Source organism: Schistocerca americana, chromosome 6 (genome assembly GCF_021461395.2).
Source record: "Schistocerca americana isolate TAMUIC-IGC-003095 chromosome 6, iqSchAmer2.1, whole genome shotgun sequence".
Classification (NCBI taxonomy): Eukaryota; Metazoa; Arthropoda; class Insecta; order Orthoptera; family Acrididae; genus Schistocerca; species Schistocerca americana.
In genome coordinates, this window is record NC_060124.1 from 395400089 (window position 1) to 395416567 (window position 16479).

The 16479-nt window shown below is 44.4% G+C and overlaps 1 protein-coding gene across 1 annotated transcript in view; it reads right to left on the bottom strand.

The window, feature by feature from the left end:
- LOC124620165 (neural-cadherin-like) overlaps window positions 1-16479 on the bottom strand; it is a 182463-nt gene that overhangs the window by 93038 nt on the left and 72946 nt on the right. The window contains exon 5 of the mRNA XM_047146834.1: window positions 8854-9040. Within this exon, the coding sequence (XP_047002790.1) occupies window positions 8854-9040 (187 nt within the window). The remainder of the gene's footprint in view (window positions 1-8853; window positions 9041-16479) is intronic.

Below are 16479 nucleotides of genomic sequence, written 5' to 3' on the forward strand. Positions count from 1 at the left end.
CAAAGACGATAATGTAGCCTCCAATAACGTGTGGAAAAAGTTGAAAGAGGTAGAGCTTGATCAAAGGTAGCTAAAGGGTGATACGAAATTATATGGAAATAAGGCAGTGAAAGTAAGGACTGGGAATCGTTGGACAGAAGAATACGAGGTGAATAAAGTTGTGTGACAGGGATGTGCGCTGTCGCCGACCCCATTTAAGCTGTATCTAGGAGCAATCCTGCAGACTTGACATAGAAAATGCTAGGTTATGGGAGTAACAGTAGAGAGCAGCGAGATATTTAGCTTGTATTTTGCAGATGACCAGATTGTGCTAGCGCTATTACCAATCTTACCTTTTTTAAAAAGTTACAGCAAAGCACAAATATAATGCTGAAAAAAAAGCATCCCCAGAAACAAATACAAGGATTGAAAGTTAGTCATGAAAGCGAAACATATACACTCCTGGAAATTGAAATAAGAACACCGTGAATTCATTGTCCCAGGAAGGGGAAACTTTATTGACACATTCCTGGGGTCAGATACATCACATGATCACACTGACAGAACCACAGGCACATAGACACAGGCAACAGAGCATGCACAATGTCGGCACTAGTACAGTGTATATCCACCTTTCGCAGCAATGCAGGCTGCTATTCTCCCATGGAGACGATCGTAGAGATGCTGGATGTAGCCCTGTGGAACGGCTTGCCATGCCATTTCCACCTGGCGCCTCAGTTGGACCAGCGTTCGTGCTGGACGTGCAGACCGCGTGAGACGACGCTTCATCCAGTCCCAAACATGCTCAATGGGGGACAGATCCGGAGATCTTGCTGGCCAGGGTAGTTCTTACACCTTCTAGAGCACGTTGGGTGGCACTGGATGCATGCGGACGTGCATTGTCCTGTTGGAACAGCAAGTTCCCTTGCCGGTCTAGGAATGGTAGAACGATGGGTTCGATGACGGTTTGGATGTACCGTGCACTATTCAGTGTCCCCTCGACGATCACCAGTGGTGTACGGCCAGTGTAGGAGATCGCTCCCCACACCATGATGCCGGGTGTTGGCCCTGTGTGCCTCGGTCGTATGCAGTCCTAATTGTGGCGCTCACCTGCACGGCGCCAAACACGCATACGACCATCATTGGCACCAAGGCAGAAGCGACTCTCATCGCTGAAGACGACACGTCTCCATTCGTCCCTCCATTCACGCCTGTCGCGACACCACTGGAGGCGGGCTGCACGATGTTGGGGCGTGAGCGGAAGACGGCCTAACGGTGTGCGGGACCGTAGCCCAGCTTCATGGAGACGGTTGCGAATGGTCCTCGCCGATACCCCAGGAGCAACAGTGTCCCTAATTTGCTGGGAAGTGGCGGTGCGGTCGCCTACGGCACTGCGTAGGATCCTACGGTCTTGGCGTGCATCCGTGCGTCGCTGCGGTCCGGTCCCAGGTCGACGGGCACGTGCACCTTCCGCCGACCACTGGCGACAACATCGATGTACTGTGGAGACCTCACGCCCCACGTGTTGAGCAATTCGGCGGTACGTCCACCCGGCCTCCCGCATGCCCACTATACGCCCTCGCTCAAAGTCCGTCAACTGCACATACGGTTCACGTCCACGCTGTCGCGGCATGCTACCAGTGTTAAAGACTGCGATGGAGCTCCGTATGCCACGGCAAACTGGCTGACACTGACGGCGGCGGTGCACAAATGCTACGCAGCTAGCGCCATTCGACGGCCAACACCGCGGTTCCTGGTGTGTCCGCTGTGCCGTGCGTGTGATCATTGCTTGTACAGCCCTCTCGCAGTGTCCGGAGCAAGTATGGTGGGTCTGACACACCGGTGTCAATGTGTTCTTTTTTCAATTTCCAGGAGTGTACAAGGGTATGAATGTTATAGCATGATTAAATACTATGCTCAGAACTAGCTTACGACTAACCTAACAAGCAAAAACCCAACGATGTACCCAGAGCGTTCCACTTGTAGAGAGGGACGGTGGTGGAGCGCTGCCTTTTCTGAAAAAAAAAAAAAAAAAATGGAAATGTCGCGTGACTAGGCCCTCCCGTCGGGTAGACCGTTCGCCCGGGTGCAAGTCTTTCGATTTGACGCCACTTCGGCAAATTGCGCGTCGATGGGGATGAAATGATGATGATTATGACAGTACAACACCCAGTCCTTGAGCAGAGAAAATCTCCGACTCAGCCGGGAATCGAACCTGGGCCCTTAGGATTGACCACTCAGCTACCGGAGGCGGACTCTTCTGAAAAGAAGATATATATGCAGCACAGTGCCAACAGTAAAAATTGAACTCAGAAGCTGAAACATTACTTCCGGAAATCATTGGCGTACATTGGGGAACAAAAGCACAAGTGATAAAAACAACAAAAAGGCAGCTTACTGATCGCTGGCGAATATGCGTCTTCCATCCGGCACAGTTCTGCCCATTCTAGAGCTGATGGTACACAACACTCAACGGAAGGTGCAGGCTTGTCACTGCCTGTTTGAAATCTACCTCCCCCCCCCCCCCCCCCAACTCCTCCTCCTCACAGACAGTATTCTACCAGTTACCCAGACACTGAAATCAATACAGCTTCCTCAAAGCGGCCGAGGACTATGAAAATCAAACTCAGCCTGAAATGTATACGATGTCAACTTCAAAACACCGTCACTGGATGGTACCGCCAGAGGAGCAAGCTCTTGTGCATCACGAAAGCTCGGAAGCTTGTAAATTCCTTGCTAGACTCCAAACAGGAACTGTAAGAACCAAAGGAAATCTTCTAGGATGAGGCATCCACTACCGACAAACCTGTGCAATTTGTTGAGGTCAAGACAAAATAACACACGTATTCCTCACTTCATTTCCCCATTCAGTACAGCCTCGAGGACTTCATCTTAGCAAATCCTAATGCTACTGACGTCACCCACATCCAGGTTAAACTAGGTTACGCTGACGGAAAAAATCACATCAAAATATAATTAATGCAGATTCAGAAATTTGGGGAAAATCTTTTTCTAGGTAACATATTTAAGTGCTTAACATTGCAAGATCACTGTTTAATGTAAGCGCGAAATAAGCCATTGCAAATGTGAAATGCTGGTACATTAACAACCAGTGTAAACGTCAGAACGTTGCATGCAAGCATACATATTTGCATACATTGTGTTGTACGGGTGCTGGATGCCAGTTTGTGGGGTGGAGTTTCATGGCTGTTGCACTTGGTCGGTCAATACAGGGACGGTTAATGCTGTTTGTGCATCGCGGGATTAGCCGAGCGGTCTCAGGCGCTGCAGTCATGGACTGTGCGGCTGGTCGCGGCGGAGGTTCGAGTCCTCCCTCGGGCATGGGTGTGTGTGTTTGTCCTCAGGATAATTTAGGTTAAGTAGTGTGTAAGCTTAGGGACTGATGACCTTAGCAGTTAAGTGCCATAAGATTTCACACACATTTTTCGAATGCTGCTTGTGTATGATGCTGGAGTTGTCGTCCAATGATGTTCGATATGTGCTCGGCTGGAGATAGATTTGGTGATCAAGCAGGCCAAGGCAACTTGTCGACACTCTGTAGAGCATGTCGCTTACAACAGCGGTGTGTGGGTGAGCGTTATCCTGTCGGAAAACACTTCCTGGAGTGGAGTTGATGAATGGCAGCACAACAGGTCGAATCATCACATTGGCATACAGATTTCCAGTCAGAGCGCGTTGGATAACCGAGAGAGTGCTCCTGCTGTCAGACGATACCGCACTCAGCCTGTAACTCCAGGAGTAGGTCCGGTGTGTCTACTGGCAGACAGGCTGGTTGCAGGCCTTCAACTGGCCTCCTTTTAACCAACAAACGGCTATCACTGGCAACATGGCAGAACCAGATTTCTTCAGAAAATACAACAGACCTCCTCCCCACCCCACAATGAGCTCTCGCTTGATGCCACTGAAGTCAATGCAAATGGTGGTGGTTTGGGGTCAGTGGAATTTCCGCTACAGGGCATCTGGCTCGGAGCTGCCCTTGAAGTAACCGATCTCTAACAGTTCATTGCGTCACGATGGTGCCAACTGCTGTTCCGATTGCTGTTGCAGATGCCGTACGATGCGACAGAGCTATACGTCGAAAATGTCGGTCTTTCTCTCGGTAGCGCCTTCCGAAACCCGGTCTTCTTACGGCCGTACATTCTCGCGACCATCGCTTCCAGCAATCATGTACAGTGACTACATTTCCACCAAATTTTTACAAAGGCACAGACGGTGTTTAGAAAGGATGGACTGCATGCAACCGGTGGTGGTGTGTTTGTCGCTGTTAGTAGTAGTTTATCCTGTAGTGAAGTAGAAGTGGATAGTTCCTGTAAATTATTATGGGTGGAGGTTACACTCAACAACCGAACTAGGTTAATAATTGGCTCCATTTACCGACCTCCCGACTCAGCAGCATTAGTGGCAGAACAACTGAGAGAAAATCTGGAATACATTTCACATAAATTTTCTCAGCATTTTATAGTCTTAGGCGAAGATTTCAATTTACCAGATATACAGGGTGTTACAAAAAGGTACGGCCAAACTTTCAGGAAACATTCCTCACACACGAAGAAAGAAAATATGTTATGTGGACATGTGTCCGGAAACGCTTACTTTCCATGTTAGAGCTCATTTTATTACTTCTCTTCAAATTACATTAATCATGGAACGTACCAGCGTGACTTCAAACACTTTGTTACAGGAAATGTTCAAATGTCCTCCGCTAGCGAGGATCCATGCATCCACCCTCCGTCGCATGGAATCCCTGACGCGCTGATGCAGCCCTGGAGAATGGCGTATTGTATCACAGCCGTCCACAATACGAACACGAAGAGTCTCTACATTTGGTACCGGGGTTGCGTAGACAAGAGTTTTCAAATGCCCCCATAAATGAAAGTCAAGAGGGTTGAGGTCAGGAGAGCGTGGAGGCCATGGGATTGGTCAGCCTCTACCAATCCATCGGTCACCGAATCTGTTCTTGAGAAGCATACGAACACTTCGACTGAAATGTGCAGGAGCTCCATCGTGCATGAACCACATGTTGTGTCGTACTTGTAAAGGAACATGTTCTAGCAGCACAGGTAGAGTATCCCGTATGAAATCATGATAACGTGCTCCATTGAGCGTAGGTGGAAGAACATACTGACTAAACTAAAATGAGCTCTAACATGGAAATTAAGCGTTTCCGGACACTTGTCCACATAACATCTTTTCTTTGTTTGTGTGTGAGGAATGTTTCCTGAAAGTTTGGCCGTACCTTTTTGTAACACCCTGTAGACTGGGACACTCAGATGTTTAGGACGGGTGGTACGGACAGAGCATCGAGCGACATTGTACTGAGTGCACTATCCGAAAATTACCTCGAGCAATTAAACAGAGAACCGACTCGTGGAGATAACATCTTGGACCTACTGATAACAAACAGACCCGAACTTTTCGACTCTGTAAGCGCAGAACAGGGAATCAGTGATCATAAGGCCGTTGCAGCTTCTCTGAGTATGGAAGTAAATAGGAATGTAAAAAAAAGGGAGGAAGGTTTATCTGTTTATCAAGAGTAATAGAAGGCAGATTTCAGACTACCTAACAGATCAAAACGAAAATTTCTGTTCCGACACTGACAATGTTGAGTGTTTATGGAAAAAGTTCAAGGCAATCGTAAAATGCGTTTTAGACAGGTACGTGCCGAGTAAAGCTGTGAGGGACGGGAAAAAAAAAACTCACCGTGGTTCAACAACAAAGTTAGGAAACTACTGCAAAAGCAAAGACATCTTCACTGCAAGTTTAAACGTAGCCAAAACCTCTCAGACAAACAGAAGCTAAACGATGTCAAAGTTAGCGTAAGGAGGGCTACGCGTGAAGCGTTCAGTGAATTCGAAAGTAAAATTCTATGTACCGATTTGATAGAAAATCCTAGGAAGTTCTGGTCTTACGTTAAATCAGTAAGTGGCTCGAAACAGCATATCCAGACACTCTGGGATGATGACGGCATTAAAACAGAGGATGACACGCGTAAAGCTGAAATACTAAACACCATTTTCCAAAGCTGCTTCGCAGAGGAAGACCGCACTGCAGTTCCTTCTCTAAATCCTCGCTCAAACGAAAAAATGGCTGAGATCGAAATAAGTGTCCAAGGAATAGAAAAGTAACTGAAATCACTCAACAGAGGAAAGTCCACTGGACCTGACGGGATACCAATGCGATTCTATACAGAGTACGCGAAAGAACTTGCCCGTGTACCGCAAGTCTCTAGAGGAACGGAAGGTTCCAAATGATTGGAAAAGAGCACCGGTAGTCCCAGTCTTCAAGAAGGATCGTCGAACAGATGCGCAGAACTATATCTCTGACGTCGATCTGTTGTAGAATTTTAGAACATGTTTTTTGCTCGCGTATCATGTCGTTTCTGGAAACCTAGAATCTACTCTGTAGGAATCAACATGGATTCTGGAAACAGCGATCGTGTGAGACCCAACTCGCTTTATTTGTTCACGACACCTAGACAATATTAGATACAGGCTCCCAGGTAGATGCCATTTTCCTTGACTTTCGGAAGACGTTCGATACGGTTGCGCACTGTCGCCTGATACACAAAGTAAGAGCCTACGGAATATCATACCAGCTGTGTGCCTGGATTGACGAGTTTTTAGCAAACAGAACACAGCATTTTGTTATCAATGGAGAGACGTCTACAGACGTTAAAGTAACTTCTGGCGTGCCACAGGGGAGTGTTATGGGACCATTGCTTTTCACAATATATGTATAAATGACCTAGTAGATAGTGTCGGAAGTCCCATGCGGCTTTTCGCGGATGATGCTGTAGTAATCAGAGATGTTGGAGCATTAGAAAATTGCAGCGAAATGCAGGAAGATCTGCAGCGGATAGGCGCTTGGTGCAGGGAGTGGCAACTGACCCTTAACATAGACAAATGTAATGTATTGCAATTACATAGAAAGAAGGATCCTTTGTTGTATGATTATATGATAGCGGATCAAGCACTGGCAGCAGTTACTTCTGTAAAATATCTGGGAGTGTGCGAGCGGAATGATTTGAAGTGGAATGATCATATAAAATTAATTGTTGGTAAGGCGGGTGCCAGGTTGAGATTCATTGGAAGAGTCCTTAGAAAATGTAGTCCATCGACAAAGGAGGCGGCTTACAAAACACTCGTTCGACCGATACTTGAGTATTGCTCATCAGTGTGGGATCCGTACCAGATCGGGTTGACGGAGGAGATAGAAAAGATCCAAAGAAGAGCGGCGCGTTTCATCACGGGGTTATTTGGTAAGCGTGATAGCGTTACGGAGATGTTTAGCAAACTCAAGTGGCAGACTCGGAAAGAGAGGCGCTCTGCATCGCGGTGTAGCATGCTGTTCAGGTTTCGAGAGGGTGCGTTTCTGGATGAGGTATCGAATATATTGCTTCCCCCTACTTATACCTCCCGTGGAGATCACGAATGTTAAATTAGAAAGATTCGAGCGCACACGGAGGCTTTCCGGCAGTCGTTCTTCCCGCGAACTATACGCGACTGGAACAGGAAAGGGAGGTAATGACAGTGGCACGTAAAGTGCCCTTCGCCACACACCGTTGGGCGGCTTGCGGAGTATAAATGTAGATGTAGATGTAGATGAAGTCATTCTGCAATATCGCAGGAGGAATATCCAGCTTCTCGTAGCCCTATTACACGACTTCGCTCGAACTCAGAGAGGTGTTGATAATGGCGTCTTTGTCTCCTTAAAGCGATTCTTTACTAACACCAGCTCACCATGTCCAATCTCAAAAGTAACTAATGATCCCGACCGTTATCACGCGAATTTAAGGCAAACCTGATTTGCATTGCCGCAGTGGAGACGAAACCTTGGTAAAAATTTTCATTTGTCGATTCAGTCTTCATATATACATCATAGATGTTTGAAATTGGAAAGGTCTCTGGAACGATGTAATTTCATTTGATTAAAGTACCTATGCCTGAGCTTCAAGCAGGGTCCCACCTTTCGTTAGACTCTGAAGTGCTATTCCAATACCGTTGGAGAACTTATGTAATGATGTTGAAGTTCAGGAGGAATGCCAAGTGGGATGAGGCATGAATGGGAATTTGGACAGAGAGAGATGTGCCAAGGTAGTTAGTGCAGTTCTGCAAATTTGCTGTGCCAGGGTTGCGTAGTGGTTAAAGCATCTGGGTAGTGAGCAGGAGACCTGGGTTAGAATCCCAACCTTGGTACAAATTTTCATTCATCGTTCAGTCTACATATATAAACTATGTTAAATAATCAACTGCGTTTTGTATATATCTACTATTAGTTTCCCATTGTTTTCTATGTTACAGTTTCTGTACGTGTACTTGTCTGCTCTATTCTCGTAACTTGTACTTACTTTTCTTTTTTTTGTTTTTATTGTTTTTTTTTTTTTTTTTGTAATCTATACCTGTGGCACGAGCAAAAAGAAAAATCATGAGAGTAGTAGGGACAGCTTTTTCTTGGGAAATTTTGTAGATGCCTTTGAATGATATGTTCACAGGGACTTTTAGACTAAACGTGTTATGTTATAATGTAGTTAAGATCAACATTATGATGCTATAATACTACAATGTTCATAAAGTTAAGGCATTTTACCATACTGCATGTAAACAGAATGTGCATTCTTGAGTTCATTTCATATCTCAGAGACCATTTCCCGCGGAATCCACGAAATACTGTTTCAGATCCGTTGCTTTAAGATGATTACAGTATCCTATGACCGAAATCTTAAGAAGTGGCTATACGGTTTTCAAGTAGGAACGAATATGCAAAACCTAAAATTACAGTACCTCTCCTCCACCCCAGCATTACATGCAAACAGGACCTGATCCGCAGTAGGTCTGCCTGCTGAATGTGCCGTACCTGCAGGAGCGTTTTCGACGACGTAGCCGTGGTACAGCGGCTGTGGGAAGAAGGGTGAGTTGTCGTTGACGTCACTGAGAGTGACCTGCACGTCGGCGAAGCCCACGAGCCCGGCACCGCCCTCGTCCTGCGCGAAAGCCGTAAACCGCCACAGCGGGCGGCCTGCCGGGGGATCGCGGTCCAGAGGCTGCAACACGGCAAACAGTTACACCTCATCTCCAATCAGGTGAAGGTATCACTACTATAGTGAAACTTTAGAGGTGGGAAATAAAAGTATACACGTGCAAAGAGGTGTGGAATCGCTATAACGCTGACGCTTATCGCAAACAATAGACACCCAGAGTTTGATGTAACCAGTCACGGTGTACCACAGGGGTCTGTCTTTGGTCCTCTATTATTTCTGAGCCTAGCGCGTAAATGATTGTTCACTTTCAGTGTCAAAAGATGCAAATTTTGTCGTTTCGCTGTATGATAAAAATTTATGATTAAAAGATATTACCAAACCTATCACAGCAAGGACAGCTAACGAAAAATCTGAAATCATCAAGAGATAGTTCAAGACATATGTATCGTTAATTTCTCATAAAACTTGACAAGGTATAAAATACTCTTCTCAAGCAATAATATACAAAAAGTAGAAATAGTTACGTCTTTAGGATTCAGATAGGTTATAATAATAACTGTAGATCCCACAGCCTAGAATAATGAAGAATCTTAGATCAGCTACGTTTGCAGTACACATGATAACGACCATCGATGATTTTAAAAAGAAAAGCAACTACTTGTAAGTAACGAAAGACGGTATTACCTCTTGGGGAAATTCAACCTAGAGGGACAGTGAACACAGATATGTGTAATAAAAAGTTTATCTTGTGTCAGTTCTAAGGTATTCTGTTTCAGTAATGTCCCTCATAGTTAACACTGTTTACTTTTTCACAAAGTATACTGAAAAGACTTAATATCTCTCCTCCTTCCCCAACTCTATCTCCTCCTCCCCTTATCTCTCTCCACGATATGACGCCATCGCAATAGGAGTTTAGTAGTTCTTACCTCTACAGTATTTCTTCGCACGTCATAACTAAATTGTTCACCAAATTTCATTGAAATCTCTCAGGGCGCTTGAGAATAGCTTTTTACCTGTGTATTTGCCCATGTACGCATATATCAAATATATTTCACTTATATTTGACATATTTCGCACGTATCTGTACACATTTTTCACCTGTATCTCTGCCTGATTTCGCTTGCAGTTTCTTTTTCACACAGGTTTATGATATCGTATCTCCTGACTACTCGTCTGTGTCGCACAATGACACATTTTTCTAGGCTATTCAGCAGCATATGTGGATACTGTCTGCGAAATGAATTTCGAATAGAGTTATTAGTAAAGAAATAATAAATTAAAAACGCATGCATGATGCAGCAGGTTTTCACACATCTCATTGTTTATGACGTCACAGCTCCTGACTGTGTGTCGTACAGTGACATAGTTTTGTTGGTACATTCAGTGGTGTATGTGAAAACCTCATGTAAAACGTGTCGATTAGTAAAGAAGCAGTAAACTAAAACTTCGTTCTTCATGAACAGAGAAAATGTATTAAGCTATAAACTTTTTCAAATGGTTCAAATGGCTCTGAGCACTGTGGGACTTAACATCTGAGGTCATTAGTCCTCTAGACTTAGAACTATTTAAAGCTATCTAACCTAAGGACATCACACACATCCATGAACGAGGCAGGATTCGAACCTGCGACCGTAGTAACCGCGTGGTTCCGAACTGAAGCGCCTAGAACCGCTCGGCCACCGCGGCCGGCTAAACATATTCCCTTTCATCATTTTGTGAGGGGATGTCAGGTAGAAAAAGTTTCGCAGAAGTTCGAAAATATTTGTAAAGTTTGTTGCAAGTCACTAAGTTCTCTCATTCTCAAATACCGGAAAAATTATCCAACAGTTAACTGGCGAAATTACAAAGTTGTTAGAGGTGGGCGTGATAGGGTATCCAGTGAAACTTTGCTGAATGCCTTCTCTGAAAATATAAGATAGTTAGGAACGCCACTCACGATGAAAATAAGTTGCATCGAATGGTAATAAATAGACGTGACCTCTTTGAGGATGTCCATATCGATGTTGGTGTCAGTGACCATGACGCAGTCATGGCAACAATGATTACCAAAGAACAAAGGAAGCAGAAAGAAGTACATGTTCAATAAACTAGATAAAAAAATTCAGTAGTGTCTTATATCATTGAGGAATTTGAAATTTCCAGCCCAGGGCAGAAGCACGTAGAGGAACTATGGCTAAAGATTGAAAGAATAATTGGCCATGCGCTGGAGAGATATGTACCCAGTTGAACAGTTCATTGTTGGAAGTAACTTCCGTCGTACACAGTCAATGTAAAGAAACTTATAAGGAAGCAGAGACTATTGCATAATAGGTGTAAAACAAAGCGTACGACTATACATAGAGAGATGCTGAATGAAGCGTGTTTGGCTGTCAAAAGAGCAGTGCGTGAAACCTTCAATGACTATCGTAGTAGAGTATTGTCAAATGATCTTTCACAAAACCCAAAGAAATTCTGCTTGTATGTAAAGGCCGTCAGTGGCACCAAAGTTAGCGTCCAGTCCCTAGTGAATGAGACAGGATCTGAAGAAGGTGGGTAGTAAAGCAAAAGGAGATACGCGTAATTCAGTTTTAAAATGTTCCTTTACAGAAGAAAACCTAGGAGAACTGCCCCAGTTCAATCCTCGTACCACTGAAAGGATGAATGAAATAAGTATTCGTGTTAGTGGTGTTGAGAAACAGCAGAAATCGTCAAATTTTAACATAGCTCCAGGTCCCCATGTAATCCCTATCAGATTCTATACTAAATTTGCATTTGAGTTAGCCCTCTTCTAATTATAATCTATCGTAGATCAAGAAACGGTGCCAGGTCTTGGAAAAAAGCACATGTCCACACCCATCAAAAAAGGGTCGTTGAAGTGATACACAAAACTACCGTCCAGTATCCTTGATATCGATTTGTTGTAAAATCTTAGACCATATTCTGAGGTCAAACATAATGAGGTATCTTGAACAGAATGACCTCCTCAATGCCAATCAACATGGATTCTAAAAACATCGATAGTGTGAAACCAAACCCGCATTTTTCTCACACGACTAACTAAAAGCTTTGTATAAAGGCAGTCAGGTAGATGCAGTATTTCTTGATTTCCGAAAAGCATTTGAGTCAGTACCACACCTACCCTTATTGTCAAAATTACAATCATACGCATTGTCAAGTGAAATTTGTGACTGGACTGAGGACTTTTCAGGAGTGACGACGCACCATGTTATCTTGGATGGAGAGTTATCGCCAGCTGTAGAAGTAATTTCAGGTATGTCCCAGGGAAATGTGTTGATATCCTGGCTATTCATATTGTATATTAGCGATCTTGCAGACGATATTGATATTAACCTTAGACGTTTTGGAGCTGATGCAGTTATCTGCGATGAAGTACTGTCTGAAAGGAGATGCATAAACATTCAGCCAGGTATTGATACGATTGAAAAGTGGTGCAAAGTTTTGGAAACTTGTTCTAAATGCTCAGAAATGTAAAATTGTACACTTCACAAAACAAAAATCGTAGTATCCTATAATAATAGTATCAATGAGTCACAGTCGGAATCGGCCAACTCACACAAATACTTGGGTGTAACAATTTGTAGGGATATGAAATGGAATTACCACATAGGCTCTGTTGTGTGTAAAGCAGGTGGTAGACTTGGGTTTGTTGGCAGAATACTGGAGAAGTGCAACCAGTCTACAAAGGAGACTATTTGTAAATCACTCATGCGATAGGTTCTAGGATATTGGTCGAGGGTGCGGGTCCATTACCTAATAGGACTATCAGGGGATATTGAACGTATACAGAGAAGGGCAGCAAGAATGGTCATTAGGTTTGTTTGATCCTTGGGAGAGTGTCACTGAGATACTAAAGGAACTGAACTGGAAATCTCTTGAAGAGAGAAGCAAACTATTCCGAGAAAGTCTATTAACAAAGCTTCATGAACCAGCTTTAAATGATGACTCTAGGAATATACTACAACCCCCTACGTATGGCTCATATAGGGATGGTGAGGCTAAGAATAGAATAATTACTGCACTAACAGAGGCATTCAGACAATCATTCTTCCAGCGCTCCATACGTGACTGGAACTGGAAGAAACCACAATAACTGTTGCAATGGGACGTACCCTCTGCCATGCACCTCACTATGGTTTGCAGAGTATAGATGTAGATGTAGATGTAGAATAAAGTATGAGCATTCACACGTCGTGGACTGCACTGCTTTTCACCCTCGACAGCTCAACAGCACCCCTTTGATAGATAGGTGTTTCTTACTTCTCCCCCCAGTGATTCTTTCCCGACAGTAAGAGATATGTGTACCCAGTTTAGTTCAAATCGGTCCAATGATTTAGGAGCAGATATGGAACATACATCCACTTAAATTGGAGTGAATCACCTAAAACTTAGTACAAAGAGACATGGCAGAGGAAAGGAAACACAGTACTAATCTGACTATAGCAAATACTGAAAGTGACCACCATCTTTTGGCGCTTTTGGGCCTTGGTCAGCAAGCTGCTGAAGGCAGATGGAAGCTGAACTGCTACAGTAGAATAGCTGCAGTCTCATCCGAAATATTCTTCTGCAGTTCTTGAAGATTATAAAGGTTGTTGAGATACACCTTAGACTTCAGGGCTCTCTGTAGAAAGTAATCGCACACTGACAGGTCAGATGACCTGGGTGGCCATTGGGGCTGCGATCAGACTGAAGCCCATGTTAGTGGTATTCGTCCACATGATCGACGTATGCCGATCTCTTGAGAAAGGCGACGTGTTGATTTGCTAGGACTCTGAAGCATTTTCTGATGAACTGCAGTCACATTTTTTGGTGTGTGGACACGTTTAGGAGTATTTTTTGACTTATTCAAAACGGATCCTGCCTGACGCCATTTTAGAACTAAGCGTTGCATGGCACTCTTTATTGGCAACTTTGACACCATTAAACTTCTCAGCAAACAACTGACCACATCGTTTCCACGACTCAGTTGTCACGTAACTTTCCACAACAAACACCCGCTGCTCCACTGTGAGTACCATCGCCCTCTTTGCACTCCTCCGCTCACACTGACACGGCTCACACTACACTCTGAATCGGGGTGGATAAATAACATGGAGGGCGTACACGTGGGATACGCATCATGGAGTGGGTTATATGCATACATTCACGTCCAATCGTGTCCACTCATCCGGGCCACTTTTATTTGTCACACACCGTGCTTAGAAAGCGTGTTTTTGTCTAAACATACACCTTTTTATTAAAATCTAACACTGCCCATTGATATCAACAAACTAAAATAGGCTAAATTAGACTGTCATTAGTGTTTGTTGCAGAATTCTAGTGCGAGTTGTTTACGAAAAATATCGTATTTTGAAAAGTTCCCACATCAACACTTGTACAACTCTGTAGTAGCACACACGGAAGCGCAACACAAGTGCATATACTAGTTATGTGGATCCTGCCCAGTAGCGAGACAACTGACCATTACAAGTTGTGTTCAAAATGACCACCGGCAGCGCACGACTGCTGCACACGTGCTAGTCTTTCATCGGGGACTTCCGTGTAGTACGTCGTTACGTATCAACAGGTGTAGTTAGTATGTCTTTCAGCTTTTCCCACGGAGAAAAGTATGTAGCTGTCAAATCCAAGAAACGGGCCGGCCAAGGTACAAATCTCTTGGGTCCAATCTAACGACTTGGAAATAATTCGTGATGACATGCTGTAGTACTTCGTGCACTAAGGGCTGGAGAGCCGTCATGTTCTCACTACAGTTTCCTCCTATATGCGGGGAACGTCTTCTAGCAACCGTGGAAAATGGTCTGTTAAGAGGCAGCGATACTTGTGCACGTTCAGTGTTCCGTCTACGAATCACGGACCTGATGGTTCAGTGTCCCAAACAACATATTTAGACCTCATGAACGCTGACGTTCCACCTGACGAAGCCAACGGGGATTGTCAGCAGAACAATTGTGCCTGTTTCGGCAGTTAACCTAGCCATTATTAGTAAATATGGCTTCCTCACTAAACAAGATACATGATACACCTGGAGTATGTTGTCTTAATGCCCTTGTACAGAACTTAACACGATTCTCATAATTGTTTTCATGCAGCTCTTGACTGAGAGATGTGATAGATACGAAACCTATATCAATGAAGAGTGCATTGGGCACTTGTGCGGGAGCTACTGTGCAGATCAACTGCAACAGCAGCAAGAAAATTAATTTCTCACTCTTCTGTCGTAACTTGTTTCCTTCTGTTAAGTTGTCTTAGTGTTACACCATCACTTTCACGTAACTGGTCAGAGCTGTTGGTAAATAATTTCCGAGATTATGACATCTCTTGGAATATCTTGCCGCATACATCGTACAAGAACTCATTAATATATCTCATCGTCCACTCACGACCTACTGTTTGGACTGTCACACTGAGTAACAAGCCGCTAAGCACTCAAGGAACACACATGCACACTGTAAGCAATTGTATGTTTGCACAAAAGTACACTTTCTAAGTATTATTACGATCTGTTTATTGGCTAACAATATGAGCCCCTGACTATCAATCCATTCTTTGACAACCGCTCATCAACAGCAAAATTTGAGGTGCAAGTTTTCAGCCATTGAGATTTACATTTTCCATGGTTTCCCTACAGACTGCTTTAGGTGATGGCCGGTATAGTTCCTACGAAAGGGCACGACCGATTTCCTTCGCCAATGCTACCAAGTGCTACGTCTCCAATGACCTCATCGTCGGCAGGAGGTTCAACCCTAATCTTCCTTCCTTTCTGACATCTTCCCAAACCCTCTACGTAGTATTCACTTATTACGACTAATGTAATCTGATGTAAGTGTACACACAGCCGAGGCAACGCCACTACTGACGCAGAAAGCGGCCACTACAAACTACTACCAGGGACACAAACATTGCGGGCCTCTGACTAGCAAAACAGCAACAATGTTACTCTTAAATTTAGAAACATAAAGGGATGAAAATGTTACATTACTAAAACATAGTAAATATTACTACTCCGTATTTTATTCAAAAGAAGTCATAATTTATACTCTATGCACTAGTTAATTACAATTATAAAGTCTCCAATTGTATATTATGTACACTCCTGGAAATGGAAAAAAGAACACATTGACACCGGTGTGTCAGACCCACCATACTTGCTCCGGACACTGCGAGAGGGCTGTACAAGCAATGATCACACGCACGGCACAGCGGACACACCAGGAACCGCGGTGTTGGCCGTCGAATGGCGCTAGCTGCGCAGCATTTGTGCACCGTCGCCGTCAGTGTCAGCCAGTTTGCCGTGGCATACGGAGCTCCATCGCAGTCTTTAACACTGGTAGCATGCCGCGACAGCGTGAACGTGAACCGTACGTCCAGTTGACGGACTTTGAGCGCGGGCGTATAGTGGGCATGCGGGAGGCCGGGTGGACGTACCGCCGAATTGCTCAACACGTGGCGCGTGAGGTCTCCACAGTACATCGATGTTGTCGCCAGTGGTCGGCGGAAGGTGCACG